Source organism: Armigeres subalbatus, chromosome 2 (genome assembly GCF_024139115.2).
Source record: "Armigeres subalbatus isolate Guangzhou_Male chromosome 2, GZ_Asu_2, whole genome shotgun sequence".
Classification (NCBI taxonomy): Eukaryota; Metazoa; Arthropoda; class Insecta; order Diptera; family Culicidae; genus Armigeres; species Armigeres subalbatus.
Window position 1 is genome coordinate 450,504,483 of NC_085140.1, and position 22,429 is coordinate 450,526,911.

The following is a 22,429-nucleotide window of genomic DNA, read 5'->3' on the forward strand; positions in this document are numbered from 1 at the left end:
ACTGGCACATTTTACCCTGTGTCCTATTTTCCCCCTCCTTGCCACAACGTTTTAGAGAAATTCATTTTGTGACAGTTCACCCCTGCTTGGTTGTTCCAATCGTTCCAATCGATATGCCTCATACGGGAAATTTTAAAAATGCCAACCAGATAAAGGCTACATTACAACTCTGGAAAATTTTCCGCCGGATTTCGGTCCCCGTGTATTTAAAATAAGGTCGGGATTTTGATTTTCCGTGTCCAAATCCTGGAAACATCGCATATGCAAAAATGCATGGGGAAATAATCCGCGGATCAAATTCCCGAGGTGTAAGGCTACCTTAAAGGCTACCTTACACCTCGGGAAAATTTTCCGCCGGAATTTGGTCCCCGTGTATTTTAAAGGGGGTCGGGATTTTTATTTTCCGTGCCCAAATCCCGAAAACATCGCATATGCAAAAATACATGGGGAAAAAATCCGCGAACCAAATTCCCGAGGTGTGAGGCTACCTTAACGGGGAACTCGACATGGAAAGTATCAGGGAATCAATATTCGAGAAACGCCTAACAATATACCCTTTGTCGCACGGTGTAAAAAAATGGATTATTATCGAAGTTTCATGTACCTCTGATTTTTTTTCACAGAAAGTTAGGCAAGGTCATTAGAAATGAGGTACGGGGTGTTTTAAAATATTTCATCGGCGATTTAAAAAAAAAGTGATTTTTATTGTTTTCTTCTCTAATATACCGTACAAAAAGTCAATTGATAACCCAACAAAGGATCAATCATTGTAATTTACCCCTCAAAATTGAATATACACAATTTTAGTATTTTTGCCTTTCTCGTATCTATATAGATAACCAATCTTGACTCGGAAATAAAATTTTGAAAAACATTTTTAAAGTTCAAGCGTTTCCAAAGAATTTTTTGTGTTATTTTTTATGTTTTGACATCTTTGCTGAAACAATAATCTATCTCTGGCATCTATATTGTTCTCTGATGAATATTGTTTTTGCATCTTCCGACATTTTTACTAGATGACCTGCCCACTGAAGTGCGCCGTATTTTATGAGATTCAGAATGTTTTCTCCTTTGATATTGGATTTTGCTTGTAATTCATGCGTATGAGCCACATGTCTTTTTTTGGCCTCTCACAGAGTATTGTACGCAGCATCTTCCGCTAGAAAAATCTGAAAGAATCCTAGGCTGCTTTTAACGTTTCATGCCCGTAATTGTCCACCCGAAGAATTGAGGAATTATAAAAAGCCATTTTCGTTTCCATCTGAGTTCTTTTTCTTCACCAGTATTGTACGAGACCTAACTTAGACCTAAAACTGGTTATGTACGCCAAAGGTAACCCTATTTAAAGCAGACAATCTTCATAGGAAACGTCGTTGTGTTTACAGCATTGTTAGTGTTTGTCAGTGTTTGTAAGCATTTCGAAGGTAAATTGTTTTTATACATCTTTAAACATATCCCCTTTACTTTCTTAGCACAAACAACACTAAGCTTATCTCTGTCTCTGCATGTAATTATGTACTTCATCTTGGCAGAGCTTATGCATATGCTCCTAGGTTTTGCAGATGAAATTAAGCTCCTTAGGAAACAATCGCAGAATAGTGGTGGAGACTTTCGTCTCACTGAAGATTGAGATGGTGAGAAAGGACATATCCATTCACACTACCAGTATGAAGTACATTGTTACGGATAGAAATAGAAATAAGAGAATGTACAGGAGATGATTAGAGGCGTTGAAGAAATAGTTCAAATTGGAATGCTTGTGAAATGGGATAATGATCCCTAGTAACATCGTTGTACTTATGTATAATGGTTTCATAGCACACCTGAAGAGTAGATCACTATCTTCAAAAACATTATGAAATCATAATTATTGTTTGGGTGCAAAAACGTTTTTTACACAGCTTACCAGATTACTGCTCATAAAAGTATGAATGACCCACACAAATATGGAATCATTCAAATGTGAGACAGTTGAGCTTGTAGCAACAATATAGCTTCCGTAACATGCAACCGGAAATGGAATTTGCTGTGTATAACTCCATCCAATAGCCTATTTCGGACATGAAGCGTGGTAATTATAAGAAGCAGGCCAGTAAGGTTTTGGGGTTTTCAAGCAAAATGTGCTGCGAACAATGTTCGGTAAGGTTATTGTACATGGTATGTACCCCACAAATGATGAGACACTGTATCAAGAGGAAAATATGAACCCTTTAAAATATGGCAGACTGACAATGGGCTGGTCTCATAGTGCGAATGTCGGAAGAAAGAAATGTGAATACAACATTCAATAGAAAATCATATTTGGGCAGGAAAAAGATGATAATTGCTAAAAAAAATGAAAATAACGCAAAAAAATAATAGAAGCATAGTTTAGGAAGGCTTGAATTACAGAAATTGATATTTTTCAAATATTTAGATCTATTTCAAGATAGGTTTTCTACTCAAAAAAGTCTACAAATCTCGGGTACTTATTCAAAAGGACGTATGTGATTTTGTAAACAAAGATTCAAACGTCGATTTGTCCGATCTGATGGCACTCCCATGCAAACCAACACCATTAACAGGTAGCCGAAGCCTCCCCCTATCTGTCTATGGTGATGGTTTGCGTGGGAGGGCAATCAGATCGGATAAATTGACGTCTGAATCTTTGTTTACAAAATCACATACGTCCTGAATAAGTACCCGAAATGCGTACATTTTCAATTTTGAGAATAAATCACAATGATTGATCCGTTGTTGGGTTATCCATTGACTTTTTATATGGTATATTAGAGAAGAAAACAATAAAAATCACTTTTTTCGAAAAATCGCCGATGAAATATTTTAAAACACCCCGTACCTCATTTCTAATGACCTTGCCTAACTTTCTGTGAAAAAAAATCAGAGGTACATGAAACTTCGATAATAATCCATTTTTTTACACCGTGTGTCGCCAACAGAGTTTGTTACTGACAAACGCACCTCGCAACAAGCCTTTATCAGAACCCGAACATAATATGACAAGAATCATTTGCCTTGCATGCTCTGATACTTCCGATAATACGATGCTATTTCTGTAACCATAGTTATATTCTCAAATACTTCTATAAAAGCAGAAACTATGATAGCATAAAACCGAAATTTGCTAAAGAGATGATGAAAAATAAAGGGGTTGAAAAGTTAGCAACAAAATTGTGCTCTTTCTTGTTGCTGACGAAAATTTTCGGATCTTTGTCATTATTATCTCCGACAAAAACAAAGCTTTGTCGTTGGTTCTCTTTTGTCGCTTGTTTCGCTTGCGCATCCAAGAAAAATTGATTCTCTGGAAAGTATACAATTTTTACGAGTCTATTTCTGAAAATATTCCATCGTATTTGAAGAAATTTACAGAATATTGCCATTTCCAACTCTCGATGGATTTTTGGGAAAATCATAGATCGCACTTTGAGCAGTGATGTCAAATGTTTTACAATATCTATTATTATTCCAAGCTTCATCTAAATGTATGAAACTTGGAAATAACCGTCTGTTGAACCACTATTGCAATTGTTGTAATATGCTTCTGCAAAGAATTCAAATTATAACTAACTTGAAAGTAGCGAAAAGATTAAATTTCACTACAAATCATTATTATTTTTCTAGAGTTTGATCAAACAAATGTATTGGCAACCCTGCCGAGCCCACGTGTTCATTTGAAAACATAAACAACTTTCGTTGGCGCCAACCCGATTCATCAGCCCGCCAACCGGGAGAACAAAGGATTTTGACATCTCGCACTTATGACTATCTCGCACTTCTGAAGTGCGGAGTCCAACGAGGTGGGAAGTGCGCAATACAAATAATGTATCCTTAGCTCCTTAGCAAAAAAATATCGTGTTTTTATCTTGAAAATACCTAAGAATTAGGGTGTTTCGCCAAGCTCAACTTTGTAAAACTAAATCACTTGCGATGACGAACAAATAGATGAAGTACTGCCAAATAATATGTAATCTTCAATTCATTCATGCCACCACAATGTGATTCATCCCAATGAAATAACAAGCAGATATGTTACTCACGGCACGATGTTGAAGAAAATGCGCATGACCGCTTTTGTTGTTTTTCCCTCGCGATGCGATGACGACGAAGACGGTGAATTTTCCCTATTCGAAATGCTTGGCCTGATCCAAAACAAATGTATGCTTCGCAGTTATGATGTCATCGATTACTACAACGGTTCTTTTGTAAATTCGAACTCCAGTTAGTTTTTAACCTGTTAACAATCGTGACATGAGAACGTACATATTTGCAGCACTTATTGTGTAACGGAAATCATTGAAAAGATTCACGATCTCTTTTAGTGGAGCAATTCTAATCAGTGATTCATCAATCGTATGAACAGAATGTGACTGCGAATGCTGATGTGCGGTTCGGTGGTTTGGACACGCAAAAATTCACGCAATTGCGTTCAAAGAGATGATGTGAATGGAATCGTAACGACCTTGACCCAGTGCGGGGTAGTGCAGATCGTATGCCCGCGCCCAGTGCAGTGAATAAGCACGGGCAGCATTTCTTGTTTGCTGCGTTGTCCAAGTCGAAAGTGAAATGAAATCAAGCTGTGCCAGAATCAAACTGGTTGCCAAGATAGGTAGCAGAGCAAACAAGTGAAAGCAAGGATTTTATTATGATGTTTTCTACTCTGATGGGATCAAGGCTTTTTTTATATCCGCTTCTCAATTTTGGGAATAGATTAAATCAAAATAGACGTGCCAAAAAACTGGGGCTTCTGGTTATATATCACTAAAATTGAGTCTATCCGTTCAAGTGGTCCCTCTGCGAATGGTGCCATGATAAAGGGTTGAAATATAAAACTCGGATGCTTTGGAATAATTTAGAAAAGTTTGCATCAATTAGCGCCTTTGATACTTCATGAGGATTGTTTATCGATTCGTTCCAGCAATAATCTTTTTGCATTAACCACAGACTACACTCCTGAAGGAAACAAATTGATACCTATATTATGCCATTCAAACCCGAAAATGCTGTGATCACTGATCAGTATTCAACAAAACGATGCTTGTGGTGTGTTTCGCGTCTTTCGCACTGTTATTTTCCTTTTCGCGCTGGAATTGCTTTCGTTAGTAGGATGTCTATCCCATGTATTTATAACATGCTCTTATATTAGTCGTGTTCGTAATCAGGAAAAAAATTGCAAGCAATTTATTCAATTTATTTTGCATGATCAATTTGTGTTGTAGGAGGATTATTGAGATATGATACTTTGGAGTGATTTCGTGTAGTCACGTGTACTATTTGAAAATCAATACACATGCCGCTATAACTCTTTCTTTTAGATTGATATTAGAATGGATAGTTACCCTATAATTTGTTCGGCAGGCGGCATTTTAGTTTCAATTGCTTACTCCATCCTGTTGGGCACATCTGGTCAGAGCGTTTCTTCACAGCATAGAGGCGCACGTGTTTGCGCATCTAAAAATCATATCCAATGCTTCTTTCTCTATCGCGCTCGCCGCTCTCCGTCTCTCCGTCAAAGAGGGTAATTGTGGGGTTGCTATGGTTACCTTTCCAATCTACGGCAACGCTGATCTAAACCCTAAACAACGCAACGTGATGAACGAATATGATTAAGCGTTTGTGTATTATTGTTCCCCTTCTGTTTACGGCGGCGCCTAATACGACGACTATATCATCGCCGTGGGAATTGCACAATAATGGAATAACAAACCGATCCAGTAGAGCGTCCAGTCAGTGTCTCAAAGCCGCGACTCGAAGCATTGACTGTATTTGATTATTTTTTCGCCGTTTGAAGGTGGAAACGGTCTAAAAAGTCCCAACACTTTGTAATTTCAATTCTTTATTTAAAATTGACAATATTTCAATGTCGAAAACAATCTATGAATAGTTTTTAAAAAGTGCCTGCAAAATACAAATGTGGGTAAACAAAAAACTTGAATGAACATTTCGCATTTTTTTAATTTTACGAATTTCTAGATTAATTGCAACTTATTAGTTTATTGAAGCATTTCTTCAAAAGTGTGCTATAATGGATTTAACACACTTGCTCACACATGTCCTCATCAATGTGTTTAGGATGCTTGAATTGAAACGTTTAAAATAATCTAAAGGTGCCTTCCACACCCCAGTCCCCCAGTAGTACACGGACACCCCTATTCTGCTACTAACTACTACTTTTGGACTTCACCTACTAGCGTCGATCGGGTACAGCTCGCCTTTCCTGCCCTGACCGAGAGTAGTCTAGTGTTTACGTTCGAACCGCGCGCGCACTGCTGGCGGCAGCAACCGAACGGCGCCCAATCAATCTCACTCAATATGACGCAGCTTCGCGATCGCGTTCGTACAGGCAAAACTCGTATCAACTGACGACACAAGAATGAAAAAGATATCACATTACAAATCGGTTCATCAAGAATCGATCAGTATCTCCACCACGACGACAACCCGCAAAACGGTGGTGCAGAAGAGCCACGCCGGGGTGCAGACGGACCGACTTGCTGCTGGTACACCTCTCCCAATGGCACACAATACGAGGCGGTTCAAAACGATCTGCATTCAATTCGATCAAGTGCCAATTTGGAACACAATCAGAACAGCCATAAATGGTTGATCAATTTCCGTTTGTCGCTTTCAGATACCATCCTCTGCTGGGAGAAGCTGCTGAGCTGGAGCGAGCGGCGACAGATCACGACCCGATTCCAGGCGGAGATCCAATCGCTGAAGGATGTTCTGGAGGATCTGGGCAGCAAGGCGTTCGACTTCTCGTCCGAAGCCCACATACAGTTGGCCATCGATCAGCTGAAGGTGAGTGTTTGTTACTTTATTAATGCGAACGTTGATAAGGGTCGGTTGAATGGAAACGCTGTCTTTTATTTGTGACGGTGAAGGTCAAGGGATCATGCTGGTCGGCTGATGTTTTCGTTCCGTTTTCGAAATTTCGCCAACAACGGTTAGATAGAGCAGATGCACTTGACTGGCGAATCTAGCTGCTAAAATAGGAATTTAAAAAGTCGACGATTGATGGTGGTTGGGTATTTTTACGATAATTAGTCAGCTAGGGGAGCGGGTTCTTAAATGGGCTCACAAGTGAGGGGAGAGAAAAAAATCAAAGCAATTAGTTAATGACTTGATCGCATTCCGCAATTCCAGACAGGCATCAAGTGTTTAGTGAACCCGACCTGCACTCAGCGGGGGATTTGTGGAGAGATCCACGTGGATGTTGTATGATGAAATCCGAGTTTTTGTGAAGGGTGCGAAGATTAAACATTTGCGTCAAGGTTGGCTAAAAGCCAAACGTGACGGTAAAGCTAAAAGTGAAACTTGCCTCATTTGTTTTACGGTCGTTTATTTACTTTTTTCATGGTTTATGATCAGCCACCCACTAAGGGTGTAACAAACTGATGTGACGAGTCACTAATTAATGGTGTGCGGTCGCATGGATATTGAGACACTTCAAGTGATAAGCGGTCGCATGCTTGAGTTATTTGGATCTGTTAGGCACAATCATCGCATATGCCATATTATTTTGCTTCCATGGCTCTACGTTTAAACTGACCTAAAAACTGCCTATTTTGTGCTTTTTTAGCATTCGCCAAACACGGAAACAAAACGTCAACGCGGTTTGACATCACATTTTGACGTTTATCTCTTTTTAAATGGGTTTCGCCCCAATTAACGAACATCCAACTAAAGAAAACCGAATTAGTGAACGTTCCCTATTAGTATTGAAATTATTTCATATTCTTAATATAAGAACGCATGAATATTAGTGCATATGAACTGCATATTTCATTTAAAGATCGAAAAACTTTGAAACTTAATCGACAACCAGCAGTAACTGACTAGTTCAGAACACAAGATACTTTCCGGTTATAAGGACTGTTCAGTTTATTGATAGGACACTTCTACATGACGATATAAAAAAGACGAAGTGCTCAATTTTGATGGAGTTTGCTTTATCGTATATTATAATCCCACACTGTCAATCAACTGTAATTTTTGTAAAGAAATAAAACAGTCCAACAAAATGACGCCTATTGTCAAGGCTTCTCGAATTTCGAGTAAACATAAGTTTCCCACCAGAATTTTGTATAAGCAAAATTGACAGTTTGTAAAAAAATTTAAATCGGCATGTCATCGAAATCATCAAAAGATCAGAAAGAAACACACTGTCAATGATTTAACGATATCCAGAAACAGTAGAGCCTGTAGCAGCCCGAAAACGGAATACATAAAAACGGTTGGAGCCAATAAATTGAGAATGTTATGAATATCACTAATTTCTGAAAGAATTAGAATTGTTACGTTAATAATTGGATTTTATTTCTAGGTCAGATAATATATTCAACGAAAAAAAAAACAGATTTCTAGTTAAGGTTTGGTTTAAAAAATGATAATACAAAGTTCCTTTATAAACTGAACAGTTCTTATCAGTATCGGCTAACTAATGTGAATTAGGAGTTTATTGCAACACAAAAGAATTAACAACCGAGAGTACATTGCTTTATACACAGAAACAATAAGATACCTAAACAAAAGTTAAAAAAAACTCAACTTTGAGGTAATTCTCTCACTGTTTCCCTCATGAATGATATTAAAAAACTAAGAGAATTGCATCGACCCAACGTGTGCCGTTCCGTGTAAGAAGCCAAAATTGAGTTGTTTTCACCATAGTCCCGGGTGAGTGAAAAAAAAAACATAAATTTGAGTTGGTGAAACCTCATAGTGGGTGAAAACTGAGCACGAGATTGAAGGTAAAGTACTCACCGGATTTTTTGCATTTAACTAACTTTTAGCTTCTGTGTGCAAGGGCGGATTTCAGTGAAAGGAACCACAAATTGAGTTGATCTGCGGTTCCGTGTATTTATTTGATCCTGATTGTGGCGTATGCGCAATGTTCTGTTTAAAAAAAAGTGTAAATTTATTAGGTCTTAAGTACTCAGTACATACTGATTTTTTTTCGATTGTGAATGAGAGCGGGTGGACGACATAGCAACTTATGTCCAGGTGTCCGGTCAGGAATTTCGCCAGAATAGCGAGGCGAGTAGTTTCATGGAGTCAGAGTTTGACTGGGCCAGTTAGTTTTGATAAACTGTAGCCACGTCTTCCCTTCATAGAGCATTTTGCCGGCCATGGATTAGTCACCTTGGATGGCTGAGAAAAAAATCCTCCTTGTCGATTAATGCCAGCGGCTTCACGGGCAACCTTTATGGGGTAGGCGAGGAAGCCTGAAGGCCAATTGGGGTACTGTTTTAAAGGAAGTGCTCCTGAAAGATAGATCATTGTTAATATAGGGGTTTGCTGTACTGCAGGATGAATTACCCGAACAGTTTCCTCAACACATTTCACCGCACTTAAAATTCGTATCTTCAGCACACGGCCGCGTGCTATTCAAAAAGAATAAAACCGCAGGCAATGGCTTCTGTTTTTAAATAAAATATCCATCTTGATTATCCCGCGTTTTGCATTTTATTCACATTTGTTTTCGTCGGACATGACATTTGAAAATTTGGAAAATTTGGTAACGATCTCCAGTTCATTGTACAAGAAATGTGAAGGTTCTTTTAACAAGATAAAAATAAACAATTTTTAAACAAATGTTTGCAATCTAATGAACCTTTAATTTGGTCAAACTGTGGAGCATTAGTCGAGGTTTGGGAATTAAAAAAACAGGAATTGATTTTGAATATCAACGGATCGACAGGTATACTAACTAATAATTTGTAGCACAGAAAAAGGTGCTCTTTTGAACAAATTTCTCTTTTAAACAACATGAAGGCCAGCTATAATTTTGCAAAAATATCTTGGACTAGACCCACCAAAGAACTAGTCATCTCAGGATTTGACTGACTTGTAGTAGAATTAGAAATTTTATCGCTGTTTAAATTCTTAGAAGCAGTCTGAGACCCATTTCAGACTGTCTGGTATTTCATGACCAGTCCGAGTTTACTTTTGCTTACCATAAGCCTGTTTCTGCTACCATTATCAATTGGAGATCCATAAACAAACTTGATAGGCTTGATATTATCTTCGAGGGGCATACAAACTGGAAGAAATTGCGAAACAATTTCCCGTCCGAATCTCGGAGTTTTGCTATCACCAACTATATTTCCAAACAGATGGCGCGGATTTCAACATTTGATACTACTTTAGGCAGAATCTTTCCGTCCAGAATGGCACTAAATTCTAAAAATCGTCGCGAAATTTTAAAAAAATGGAAAGTTCAGAAAAAAACACGCAGTGGAATAATTTGACATGCGGTCTCAACTGCGGCACACTACGATCTTCCAGTATGAATAGTCATGCTTGTAGATCAAAATTTGTATCCTCAACCCACTGACCGAGTCCTGGAAGGAAGGTGACGCCAAAACCCGGGCAACGATCGCTCTTCTTGTGAACGACTGCCAACACTCATTGATCCGTGACAGCAAGACGGCCAAAGCTACATGGGATGCGATCAAAAACCAACATCAGAATACGACGATATCAACCAAGAGGTATCACTCCTAAAAAGGCTTCCAAGGCAGAGTACAACGAAAGTGATGACATGAGACCCACTTGCTTCGGATGAAAGAACTATTCTCTATAGTCTGATGAATGCGAACCTGAAAGTGGCTATGGTTCTGAAGAGCAATCCAGAGTCCTTCGAACACCTCACAACGGCGTTGGAGACTTGACCATGGAATTGGTAAAAAGCATGTTACTGGATGAAGCGCAAAAGCGAATGGATTCTTTATGATGACACTCTAGCTGACGACAACGTTACAGGGTGTCGGTTCCGGTCACTTGCTCAGTTACAATGAGAACGGAGGAAGAGATCTTCCTCAGCGACGTGGGATTTGGAATCTAAATTGATATCCGTTGAGAACCTCGTCAACAAGAGAAAACCCGAGGCTGCTTGATTAGATGTGGAGACGTTGTGGCAGGAATTTTAAAGAAGATAGGTGGCCTGTATCAACTGAAGACTAGTCACGAACGAATCATGAAGGTTGTGAAACATACGAAAGATTGCATTAATTCTTGGAATCGCAAGCTAGAGCACCGGGACCCGAACGCAATCCAGCGGGTTGTCCGGGAAGGAATGGCGAAGAACGTATTTATCAAGATATTTGTTAACCACAATCGAAGACTTTAGCCGCTACAGACGAAATCCCGTTGTCATTTGTTCAGATCAGGGGGTATATAAGGCCAAGCGTTTAGGTCAATTTTATCGGGCCAATGAAATTTTTCCGCAGTATACAGCAGGTTACTCCCCGCTACAAAACGGAGTTGCGGATAGAAAAGGGTCGGACGTTGGTGGAAACGGCCCGATGTATGTTAATTGATGCGAAGCTTGAATATTGCTACTGGGCCAAAGCCATCAATGCAATCGTACACTTCCAAAACATCCTGTCATCAAGGTCCATCGAAAAGACGCCAATTCCGTAGATTAACTCAAATATTCGGCGCTCATCCACAATACAAGATAACAATAAGACCACTAAACTTCAACATAATTACTGGTCTTGTTATATCCTAATTTTCATAAAAATCCAAAAACGAAAGAGATTACTAGGCACAGATTTCCACATTCGTCATAAAGGCAATTGGCAGTTGCTATACATATTTTTGACAGTAACTGTTTCCAACGCTGAGATTATTATTTCCGCATTTTATTTATAGAACTTTTATTGATTCAACATAGAATCAGTTTAATAATATGGACTTCCTAATTTTCAGGACAACTCCAATTATAAAGCTGATTACTTGGCTCTTTAGTGCTAATAGGTTTGAACATTCTTGAATATCGACCCTACATGGGAACAATCCCGAGAAAAGTTTTTCTATTTTAAAGACGGAAATGCTCCGATGACAATCCGTAACTACGAAATAAGCAAGGATAGCGTTGGGCCGAGCCCAACACAATGCCTAAATTAGATTGCTTGGCAAAGGTGTATAAGAGTAAGACTGTACAGATAGAAGAAACTGGATCCTTTCTACTGATCACACCTGTTGGAGTGAATACAGTTGTGGGCAATGTGACTGGTAGTTTAGTTTTTTTTTCAAATTTATGCAGATCTCTCTTCAGTTTAGGCAGATGATGAAGTTTTCATCACTTGGAAGATCATCTTGACCATTGTAAATTAGTACGGCGGTGCCAGAGTTGTAATCTTCGTTCACCAGCAATTTTGACGTAATTAGTTCATTCATAATTTGGCCAGTACAGAAGTTAAACAAAGCCCTATTTTGACGCTGAAATTAAGATAGCAACCAAGAAAATCCCCTAAAATACCGATTTATTTGCTATTCATTATATATTTGGTGCAAAAATTCCTCGAAAAAATCTTGGAATATTCATCCTGGTGTTATTTCATAAATTTATCCAGAAATGCTTCGGAAAGTCTTCCAGGAAACATTTAAAATCATTCTATATGCAATACTCCCAGGAATTAATTCGGTAAGCCATGTACATATTTCTACCTTTAACTTTTTTAAAGGAATTCCTTCGGAGTTTAGGTATTGCATTAAACATTATTCCAGGATTTCATTTTAAAATTCCAACAGACTTCTTTTAAAAAAATCTCTGCAATGAATTCAGAAATTGTTATCCGAAACTCACTAACTTCCAGAAAATTTCTTTGGAAATTTTCTATAGGAAAACCAAATTCCGCAAGGACTTCTTCTGGAAATTCGTTCAGAAATTCTAAGGATTTTTAATGGAAATCTTCCAAAAAGTCCTTTTGTAACATTTTTAGAAATTCCTACATTCCTACATATCCAGCTGAATTCCCTCCAAATAGAAATGATTTTTTTTAGGAATGGATGAAAAAATGTTAAGACGAAATTCTATGAATATCCGAACGAATTACAAAAGGAATTTCCAAAGGATTTTTGTTAAACAATTTTCGAAATTCTTAACCTTCCGGGACTCGCATGGTCCTGGATCGGTCACGCAGTTCCGCCTCTGCTGTAAACGACTCGCGAGCTTTTTTCGGAGGTGTTGTACTTTTTACAACGATGCAAGTCCTGGAAGGTTAAATTTCTTCAAGAATTCTTTGGATATTCAGCTAAGAGATTTCTTTGGAGAACCCTAGGGTGGTCGGTATTGGCCATTTTCGGTATTCGGTATTTGATGAAGTCAATACCGATAATACCGGTAGAATACCGGTTTTTGTGATAATTTATGTGTTTTGGATGAAAAACAATATTTGTTAACAAACTTCTAATGTTAAAATCATTGCTTGTTGAGCTGGAAAAAGCGAAATATAAGTAGAATCCCGGGTAGAAGAAAACAGCAAAATAATATCAAATTTTACTATTAATATATGAATAACTGAATAGCAAAATATGATATTAGTTTGTATATCAATATAGTTGCTAAAATAGCAAAAATAATAACAGACATTGCTCTAGCAAATAACTCATAAATAACTGATTTTGCTATTATAATAACAAACCAATAGCAAAATATTTAAAGAAAAGAAAATATCAAAATCAGTTATTATTGATTTGTTGAAAATGCAAATGATAAATGAATAACAAACTTTGCTATGATTGCAAAATTTGTTCTTTATCTGTTGTTCTGCTCCTTTTTATAATAGCATATAAATAACTAATTTTACTATTATAACAAAATTTGTTGTTGGGATGCTATTTTATGTAATTTATAAATAACATACGAATAACTGAATCTGATATCATAGCAAAATTTGTTATTATTATGTTATTTGTTTGATATTAACCTCTACCCGGGTACAGTCTCTTCACAAGTTTTTCTTTAACATCGGTTAAAGAAAAACTTGTGAAGAGACTGTAGCCTTGCTACATAACCAGAAAAATATCCATACATGCATCTTCTTCGTATCGATCGTCAGGTATGGACGGTATGGTCGTTATCTCAGTTTCGACGATCGCATCAGGAATGATTAGACCAAGATGAATACACAGCTAGGTGTTGCAGTCTGCCCAATTTATGGACGAGAAGAAGGCGGGGGTGAAAAATTCATTTTCGGTGCAAAACATAAACAAACCGGCTGGCTCTTCCATACTAAAATCCAAGATGGCTGAATCGTGAATTTGGCAGATTGGAACACCTAGTGGTGTATTCATCTTGGATTAGACGCTTCAAGATCCCATACGCTTGCTTAATCAAAGTAGCTCTGGATGTCTCGAAGAAAATGCCAAAATCGTTTCTGATTAATTGCGTCACGGCAGAATTATTCAAAAATTCAAAAAGATCGGCGTATTTGGATCGTTTCTCTTGGATTTATTCCTTAAAAGCATCGAAACAGTGACGAAAATTTCTGTGGCTTGATTTGATGATAGTTCCAACGTAAATTGGAACGCCACGTCGGCTTCATATAGAGTGCAGAACTCACAAAGCAGTTGTTCCACAACAGCTTGAACAGGTTCGAGAGCTTGAATTATTTCAGCGTGCCTTGGCATCAGCCACGAATTAAAATTCTTTTCCGAATTCAGAACGGATATATTTTTGCAGAAAAACGTTTTTCATAAGTGATCTCCGGAAAAGCAGTACTACGGCTCGTAACTTTCATACATTGCAAGAAAATTATCGACGATATCAACAATGTTCATTGAAGAAAAAGTCATTCGCAGTTTGACAGATGGCTAAAAAAATGAAGCAACAGGTATGATTAATGGCGATGTTGATCGATTTTTGTTGTAGCGTAAACGTCGTCAATGATGCTTACTTGGGCAAAGTTACTCATGCGCGCATTTAATTGTTGTATTTTTGCTCGATGAGACTTTACTGCTTGTAACCGAATATTTGCCCATCTATGCTGGAGTTCCTGTTTATATGGGATTGTTATGAGATTCCAGGTAATTGAGCTGATATAAGTAGGTGAAAATTATTCGAGATTTTTTATATTGTCAGCGAAATTTGGAATACCGAAAATACCGGTATTATTTGTCTCTAATACCGGTATTTTCGGTACCCAAAATTGGCCGGTAATACCGGTATTACCGGTTTCGGTACTACCGGTTAGACCACCCTAGAGAACCCTCACGAAATTACTCAAAAAAATAAATCCTGAGTATTCATGGGAAACTCTTCCAGATATTCATTTGAAAGTCTAATAATTTGGAAATTCTCTTAGAACTTTCTTCAGAACTGCCTCCAGCATATTTATTTTAGAAAACCTATATGGATTTTTTATAATTTTCAGAGGATTTCCCGTAGAATCTTTCGAAGAATCTTCTGGACAAATTTACAAAGGATGTTGAAAGGATGGAAGAATGTTCAATGGAAATTATTTGGAACTCCTGGTGGAGCTTCCGAAAGTATTTCTGAAGGAATTTACAAATGATTTTTAGAAAGATTTTCCAAAGAAAAACCCGAAACGGATTTTCTAAAAGTAGGGGAAAATACCTATTCTTGGCAGTCTAAGACATTCGCCAAATAAAATGATAAAAATAATGAATAAATACACTAAAACACAGGTATAGTTCAACTGGTATACATTTGTATGCTCTTCCTTTGATGATTGGTGTTCACTAATTATAATAGCTTTTACCACAAACTCAGTAGATTTAATATAAAGTAACAGGTCAACGTTTCTTCTATTGGCATAGCAATTTCTATTATCAGCAATGATTTTGCTCTCTTCAGCAACTAGACATGGAAGTAGAAAACTAGTAATGTATTGGTGCCAGATGCTGGTTGTTTATATTCTCCAGTAGTGGAATTCATTCATATTAATCGGCCGCACGCTCATCTCGCTTCACTCAATTTTGGAAAAATGATTAATTATCAAAACTGGCTTAAAACAAAACATGAATTTTTAGCCTTGGCATCAATTTTATGTCATGAAGATAGATATGCAAAAACATTTAAACACATTATAAAACAAATTTAACCCTTGTCCGCTGCCAAGATTTACATCTTTTGTCTTTTGTAATGCCTTAGAGTCTACACGCGTAAGAAAAAGTTTATCAACCAGTTTCAAATATACAAGTTGCTCCTTGCGGTCCTTAGAATTGAAGGTCCTTACATGATATGTTTGTTTCATAAAAAAAAATCATGGGCGTTGTGTACAAGACACGACCGCTCGACGTGAACTACGTAAAATGAAATCTATACACATATGAATGAATTTTTGTCTGTCTGCCCTTATAGACTCGGAAACTACAGAACCGATCGGCATGAACATTTGTATGTAGAAGTTTTTGGGAACGATGAAGGTTCTTATGATGGTATTAGACCCTTTTTTTCTGGAAGGGAGACTCCCAAACAAATGAAGTAAAATTTCTGCTTTAATCGAGAATTAATCTAAAAAATGGAATTCAAATTTGCAAATTTCGAATACTTAACTTATATATGTTTAATACTTAATATATTTATAAATAATATATAATTAATCAATTTTAGGTGAAACGAAGCTCGTCGGTTCTGCTAGTATAGTATTCTAACAATATATTCTACCTCGTGAGTCTGCAAATGTTGGATAATGGGACAGGACGTCCAGCCGCTGGAGCCACCCCATTCTTACACTACGTTTCACAGTTGAATAATAGATAATACCCTAAAAGTAGGCAATTATTTATAGTTGAAATGCGCTATGTAGGAACGGGAATGGTTACACGGAGAAAACGGAGAAAGCGAGTTAGCTTATTTTTTAATCCTTCTCAAGATTTTCCAAATTTTAATTATTCGAATGATTATAAATCAAGCAATATTTTATGCACTGAAGAGCTTTTCCTTAATTTAATTATTGAATTGCTTATCCGCCACCATCACCAGTCCTGAGACTCTTGTTGTTTTACAAATGGCGTTTTATTGATGTTTTCCGAGCAGTTGCGATGTGCATATAACAAAACCATCCTAGACATAAGCAAATGTCAGCATTATTATAAGAACGACGAGGTAAGTGCGGAAATGATTCTATTCTTTGGCAAAACATGTGTTAATGAGAGTTTCTTTATACAGATGTTTGATGATATTCAATTTGTAGAAATGCTGGTACGGTTTCATGGCGATTGTTGATTGATTAGCAGGATGTGCATGCGCAAAAATACCGGGAAAAAGGAATTACGCTATGTGGCCGCGAAATGTGCCTGCGAATGTAGTGACCGGATTGACACATGGATCGGAAGCCTTTGGCATAAAACTTGCCTCGATTGCCACCAAAAATAATGTAGGCGAAAATCGTCTCACAACTCAGCACCGACGATATTCCGTAATTTCCAGCATCTGCATCTGTGACCAGACCGTCGTACAACTGCTAGGTACTCATTGATGGAGATTCCGTTCCGTAAATTGCACAATTTTGATTTGGACTATAACGGCTCACAATAATGGTATTCCGGTATTTGTTATATGTTCTTCTTATTATTAAAATAAGAAGTATTTCAAGCATATATGAACAAATATAATTTCTAAAACATCATGCAGTTTCAATTTTAATTTTAGAAACGTCAAACTTTATTTTGATAAAATAAGCCTTCTAAACGAATATATTGCATTTAATCTTCAATAAATGAATAAACACGGAATAATCCTTCCAATGATTAAAATTATAATATTTATTCTAAGCTTATCATTCGAATAATCATTGCAATGAGTGGATAGACCGAATATGGTTTTAGATTAAATTTTAATCTATTTAGCTTTTTTATTTTTATCCGTGTATGAAATGTTTATTGAGCTTGGAAAGTATTGAAGTTGCAAAAGGAAAACGGTCCTGTCAGCCACATAAGGGTTCAAATACTACGGTGTGGCTATTACTTTTGACATAATTCATGGTCTGCGTAAAAATCTGAATAGAAGCATTTGTATTTTAACACTTTTTTAAATAAATGCCATCGCCGGATATTTTGTTCGTATTTTTGCTAAAATCAAATGACATAGAATTGTGCGTGGTATCGTTTTAGCGTGTGTTTGATATGCTCACAAACACATTCTCTCGCTCTATTCCGAAGTGTGCTGCTGTCAAAGAAAACGAACAGTCCCGATTTTATTTAGTGAAACATAGAGCAAATATTGCATAAATTTGCTCTTTGTGGTGATAATCAAGTGGTGATAAAGTGTAAAAAATAGTTAACGTACTTAATTTGTCGTGTCATACGCAATAAATAGGAGAAACAGGCGATCCAAAAAAGTAAGTAACAGTTTGCTTATCGTGCGCTGTTTTCTTTGGCAATGCAATAATGGCAAGAATTTCGTAATTAACACATCAAATCTTGCTACTTTTACACAAACAACTTATTCAAATGAAAGCTTAGACTTAAAATTGTGTGATTGAATCAAAATTATGTTCATAAATAGTGTACGTTTGCTGGAAAACGCAAATATTGTTGAGGGTGCCAAAAACTGTCGCACCCTGCCAATGCCGTATTCTACCCTATTCCTAAAGGAATTTCTGAGAAAATTTGTAAAGAAATTTTGGATGAAGTTTCTAAAAGAATTGCTTGTGGAACTTCCTGATGAATTCCTGAAGGAATTTTTGAAAGGATGCAAGGTCTAATGGAATGGCTACACTAATAAAAATCCACACACTTTTATTGGCAAAAATCTAAAGAAATTTACAAATAAATTTTATGTTAATGAGGGTAATGTGTGTTTCCACATATATGCTATGATCCACATATATAATATGAATTCACATAGCCGTTATGTGGGAAATGCTATAGTCAAAATTTATGTGTGCCACACATAATGGATATGATTGGATTTTTGTCAGTGTAGTTTGCTCCAGATATTTCTTCGAGAATTACGTCAGGATTTCCTCCAGAAAAAAAATCATTTTCTCATCTGTGTGTTCTATATTTATAGCACTAGGTAGTTAGAATTAAATGAGGTAAAAATCATTAATAAATTAAGAATCACAGATACTCCAATTGAAATTAAAAGTGCACTTAAAAAAAAAACCCAGATTAACCCACCTAGCGGTGATGGTGCCTTTCTCGACCTTCGTAAAATGTGTGTGCTTGAAAAAAGATGAGCTAGTAGCTAGGAGTAAAAAAGACAAATTTCTTTGTCCGTTCTATGAAAATCAGATTATTTATAGCAAAGATATTGTAGATCCAGTTGAAAACCGAAAATCATATTTTGTCCCATTTCCGGATGTCGCAACTGCATCGCGAGTGATGCCCGACTATGGCACAGTTGCGCACTACTCGCGATGCAGTTGCAACATCCGGAAATGCGAGAAAATGCGATTTCGCGGGACCTCGGTTCGGTTTTCAGCTTGATCTACAATATGCTAATAAGAATTTCGACATTTTTGTTTCCTTTTCCAATCTTTTTGACGTACATAACCCTGTTTTATTTCACCCAGTCATATATTTTAAGGATATCACTTTTGGATGTTAGTTGAACTGAAGCTCCGACTACACAAAAAGAAAACGAAAATGTCATTCCCATCACGCGAGCGGAGGGCAATATTTGTTATGATATAAATCTCATGACCGTCTTTCTGCCAAACTCCCGTATGAAGTGGGAGAGACAGAGACATCATCTCAGTTCGTCGAGCTGAATCGATTGGTATATAACACTATGGGTCTCCAGGCCTTCTGTAAAAGTTTGGTTTTTGGAGCGAACATACAGCCTTTTCGTATAAAAAGGCTAAAATGGTGTTTCGGCCATAACTTCCGATTCCATAGTCCGATCTAGCCAATTTTCAATAGGAAACAATGGGACAAGATTCGGCGTCGAATTCAACTTGTTTCGTGTGAATCGATTAAGGTTAGGTGTCCGAAAATAGGTGACATTTTTGTGATTTTTATGAAAAAAGGTATTTTGGTCATACCTTCCAATCCCATAGTCCGACCTGTCCAATTTTCAATAGGAAACAATGGGAAAGGATTTTGCGTCGAATGCAATTTGTTGCGAGCAAATCGGTTGAGAATAAGTGCCTGAAAAATGAGTGACATTTCTTACGCAATATTTTCGTATGAATTTGTATTTTGGCCATAACTCTCGATCCCATAGTCCGATCTGGCCAATTTCAAATAGGAAACAATGTGACAGGATTCTGCGTCGAATGCAACTTGTTGCGAGCAAATCGGTTGAGGATAAGTGCCCGAAAAATGAGTGACATTTTTTACGCGATTTTTTCGTATGATTTTGTATTTTGGCCATAACTTCTGATCCCATAGTCCGATCTGGCCAATTTCAAATAGGAAACAATGGGACAGGATTCTGCGTCGAATGCAACTTGTTGCGAGTAAATCGGTTGAGGATAAGTGCCCGAAAATGAGTGACATTTTTACACGATTTTTTCGTATGATTTTGTGTTTTGGCCATAACTATCGATCCCATAGTCCGATCTGGCCAATTTCAAATAGGAAACAATGGGACAAGATTTTGCGTCGAATGCAACTTGTTGCGAGCAAATCGGTTGAGGATAAGTGCCCGAAAAATGAGTGACATTTTTTACGCGATTTTTTCGTATGATTTTGTATTTTGGCCATAACTTTCGATCCCATAGTCCGATCTGGCCAATTTCAAATAGGAAACAATGGGACAGGATTCTGCGTCGAATGCAACTTGTTTCGTGTGAATCGATTAAGGTTAGGTGTCCGAAAAATAGGTGACATTTTTTGTGATTTTTATGAAAAAAGGTATTTTGGTCATAACTTCCAATCCCATAGTCCGACCTGTCCAATTTTCAATAGGAAACAATGGGAAAGGATTTTGCGTCGAATGCAATTTGTTGCGAGCAAATCGGTTGAGGATAAGTGCCTGAAAAATGAGTGACATTTCTTACGCAATATTTTCGTATGAATTTGTATTTTGGCCATAACTCTCGATCCCATAGTCCGATCTGGCCAATTTCAAATAGGAAACAATGGGACAGGATTCTGCGTCGAATGCAACTTGTTGCGAGCAAATCGGTTGAGGATAAGTGCCCGAAAAATGAGTGACATTTTTACGCGATTTTTTCGTATGATTTTGTATTTTGGCCATAACTTTCGATCCCATAGTCCGATCTGGCCAATTTCAAATAGGAAACAATGGGACAGGATTCTGCGTCGAATGCAACTTGTTGCGAGTAAATCGGTTGAGGATAAGTGCCCGAAAAATGAGTGACATTTTTTACACGATTTTTTCGTATGATTTTGTGTTTTGGCCATAACTATCGATCCCATGGTCCGATCTGGCCAATTTCAAATAGGAAACAATGGGACAAGATTTTGCGTCGAATGCAACTTGTTGCGAGCAAATCGGTTGAGGATAAGTGCCCGAAAAATGAGTGACATTTTTTACGCGATATTTTCGTATGATTTTGTATTTTGGCCATAACTTTCGATCCCATAGTCCGATCTGGCCAATTTCAAATAGGAAACAATGGGACAGGATTCTGCGTCGAATGCAACTTGTTGCGAGCAAATCGGTTGAGGATAAGTGCCCGAAAAATGAGTCCCATAGTCCGATCTGGCCAATTTCAAATAGGAAACAATGGGACAGGATTCTGCGTCGAATGCAACTTGTTGCGAGCAAATCGGTTGAGGATAAGTGCCCGAAAAATGAGTGACATTTTGTTGAGTAGTTTTGCACACACACACACACACATACACACACACATACACACACACACACACACACACACACAGACATCACCTCAATTCGTCGAACTGAGTCGATTGGTATATAACACTATGGGTCTCCGGGCCTTCTATAAAAAGTTTGTTTTTGGAGCGATCATATAGCCTTTACCGTATACTTAGTATACGAGAAAGGCAAAAATACGAGAAAGGTAAAATGGTATAATTTTATGGCCAATTTTCAATAGGAAACAACGGGACAGGATTCTACGTCGAATGCAACTTGTTGTGAGCAAATCGATTGAGGATAAGTGCCCGGAAAATGAGTGACATTTTTTACACGATTTTTTCGTATGAATTTATATTTTGGCCATAACTTCTGATCCCATAGTTCGATCTGGCCAATTTCAAATAGGAAACAATGGGACAGAATTCTGCATCGAATGCAACTTGTTGCGAGCAAATCGGTTGAGGATAAGTGCCCGAAAAATGAGTGACATTTTTTACGCGATTTTTTCGTATGAATTTGTATTTTGGCCATAACTTCTGATCCCATAGTCCGATCTGACCAATTTCAAACAGGAAACAATGAGACTGGATTCTGCGTCGAATGCAACTTGATGCGAGCAAATCGGTTGAGGATAAGTGCCCGAAAAATGAGTGACATTTTTTACGCGATTTTTTCGTATGAATTTGTATTTTGGCCATAACTTCTGATCCCATAGTCCGATCTGGCCAATTTTAAATAGGAAACAATGGGACAGGATTCTGCGTCGAATGCAACTTGTTGCGAGCAAATCGGTTGAGAATAAGTGCCCGAAAAATGAGTGACATTTTTTACGCGATTTTTTCGTATGAATTTGTATTTTGGCCATAACTTCTGATCCCATAGTTCGATCTGGCCAATTTCAAATAGGAAACAATGGGACAGGATTCTGCATCGAATGCA

General features: G+C 37.5%; 1 protein-coding gene across 5 annotated transcripts in view; it reads left to right on the plus strand.

Annotated features, from left to right (window-relative positions):
- LOC134213731 (klarsicht protein) overlaps positions 1–22,429 on the plus strand; it is a 780,975-nt gene that overhangs the window by 746,471 nt on the left and 12,075 nt on the right. For all 5 annotated transcript variants that reach the window (XM_062693046.1, XM_062693047.1, XM_062693048.1 and 2 more), the window contains one exon: positions 6,629–6,798. In XM_062693046.1, coding sequence (XP_062549030.1) covers positions 6,629–6,798 — 170 coding nt within the window. The remainder of the gene's footprint in view (positions 1–6,628; positions 6,799–22,429) is intronic.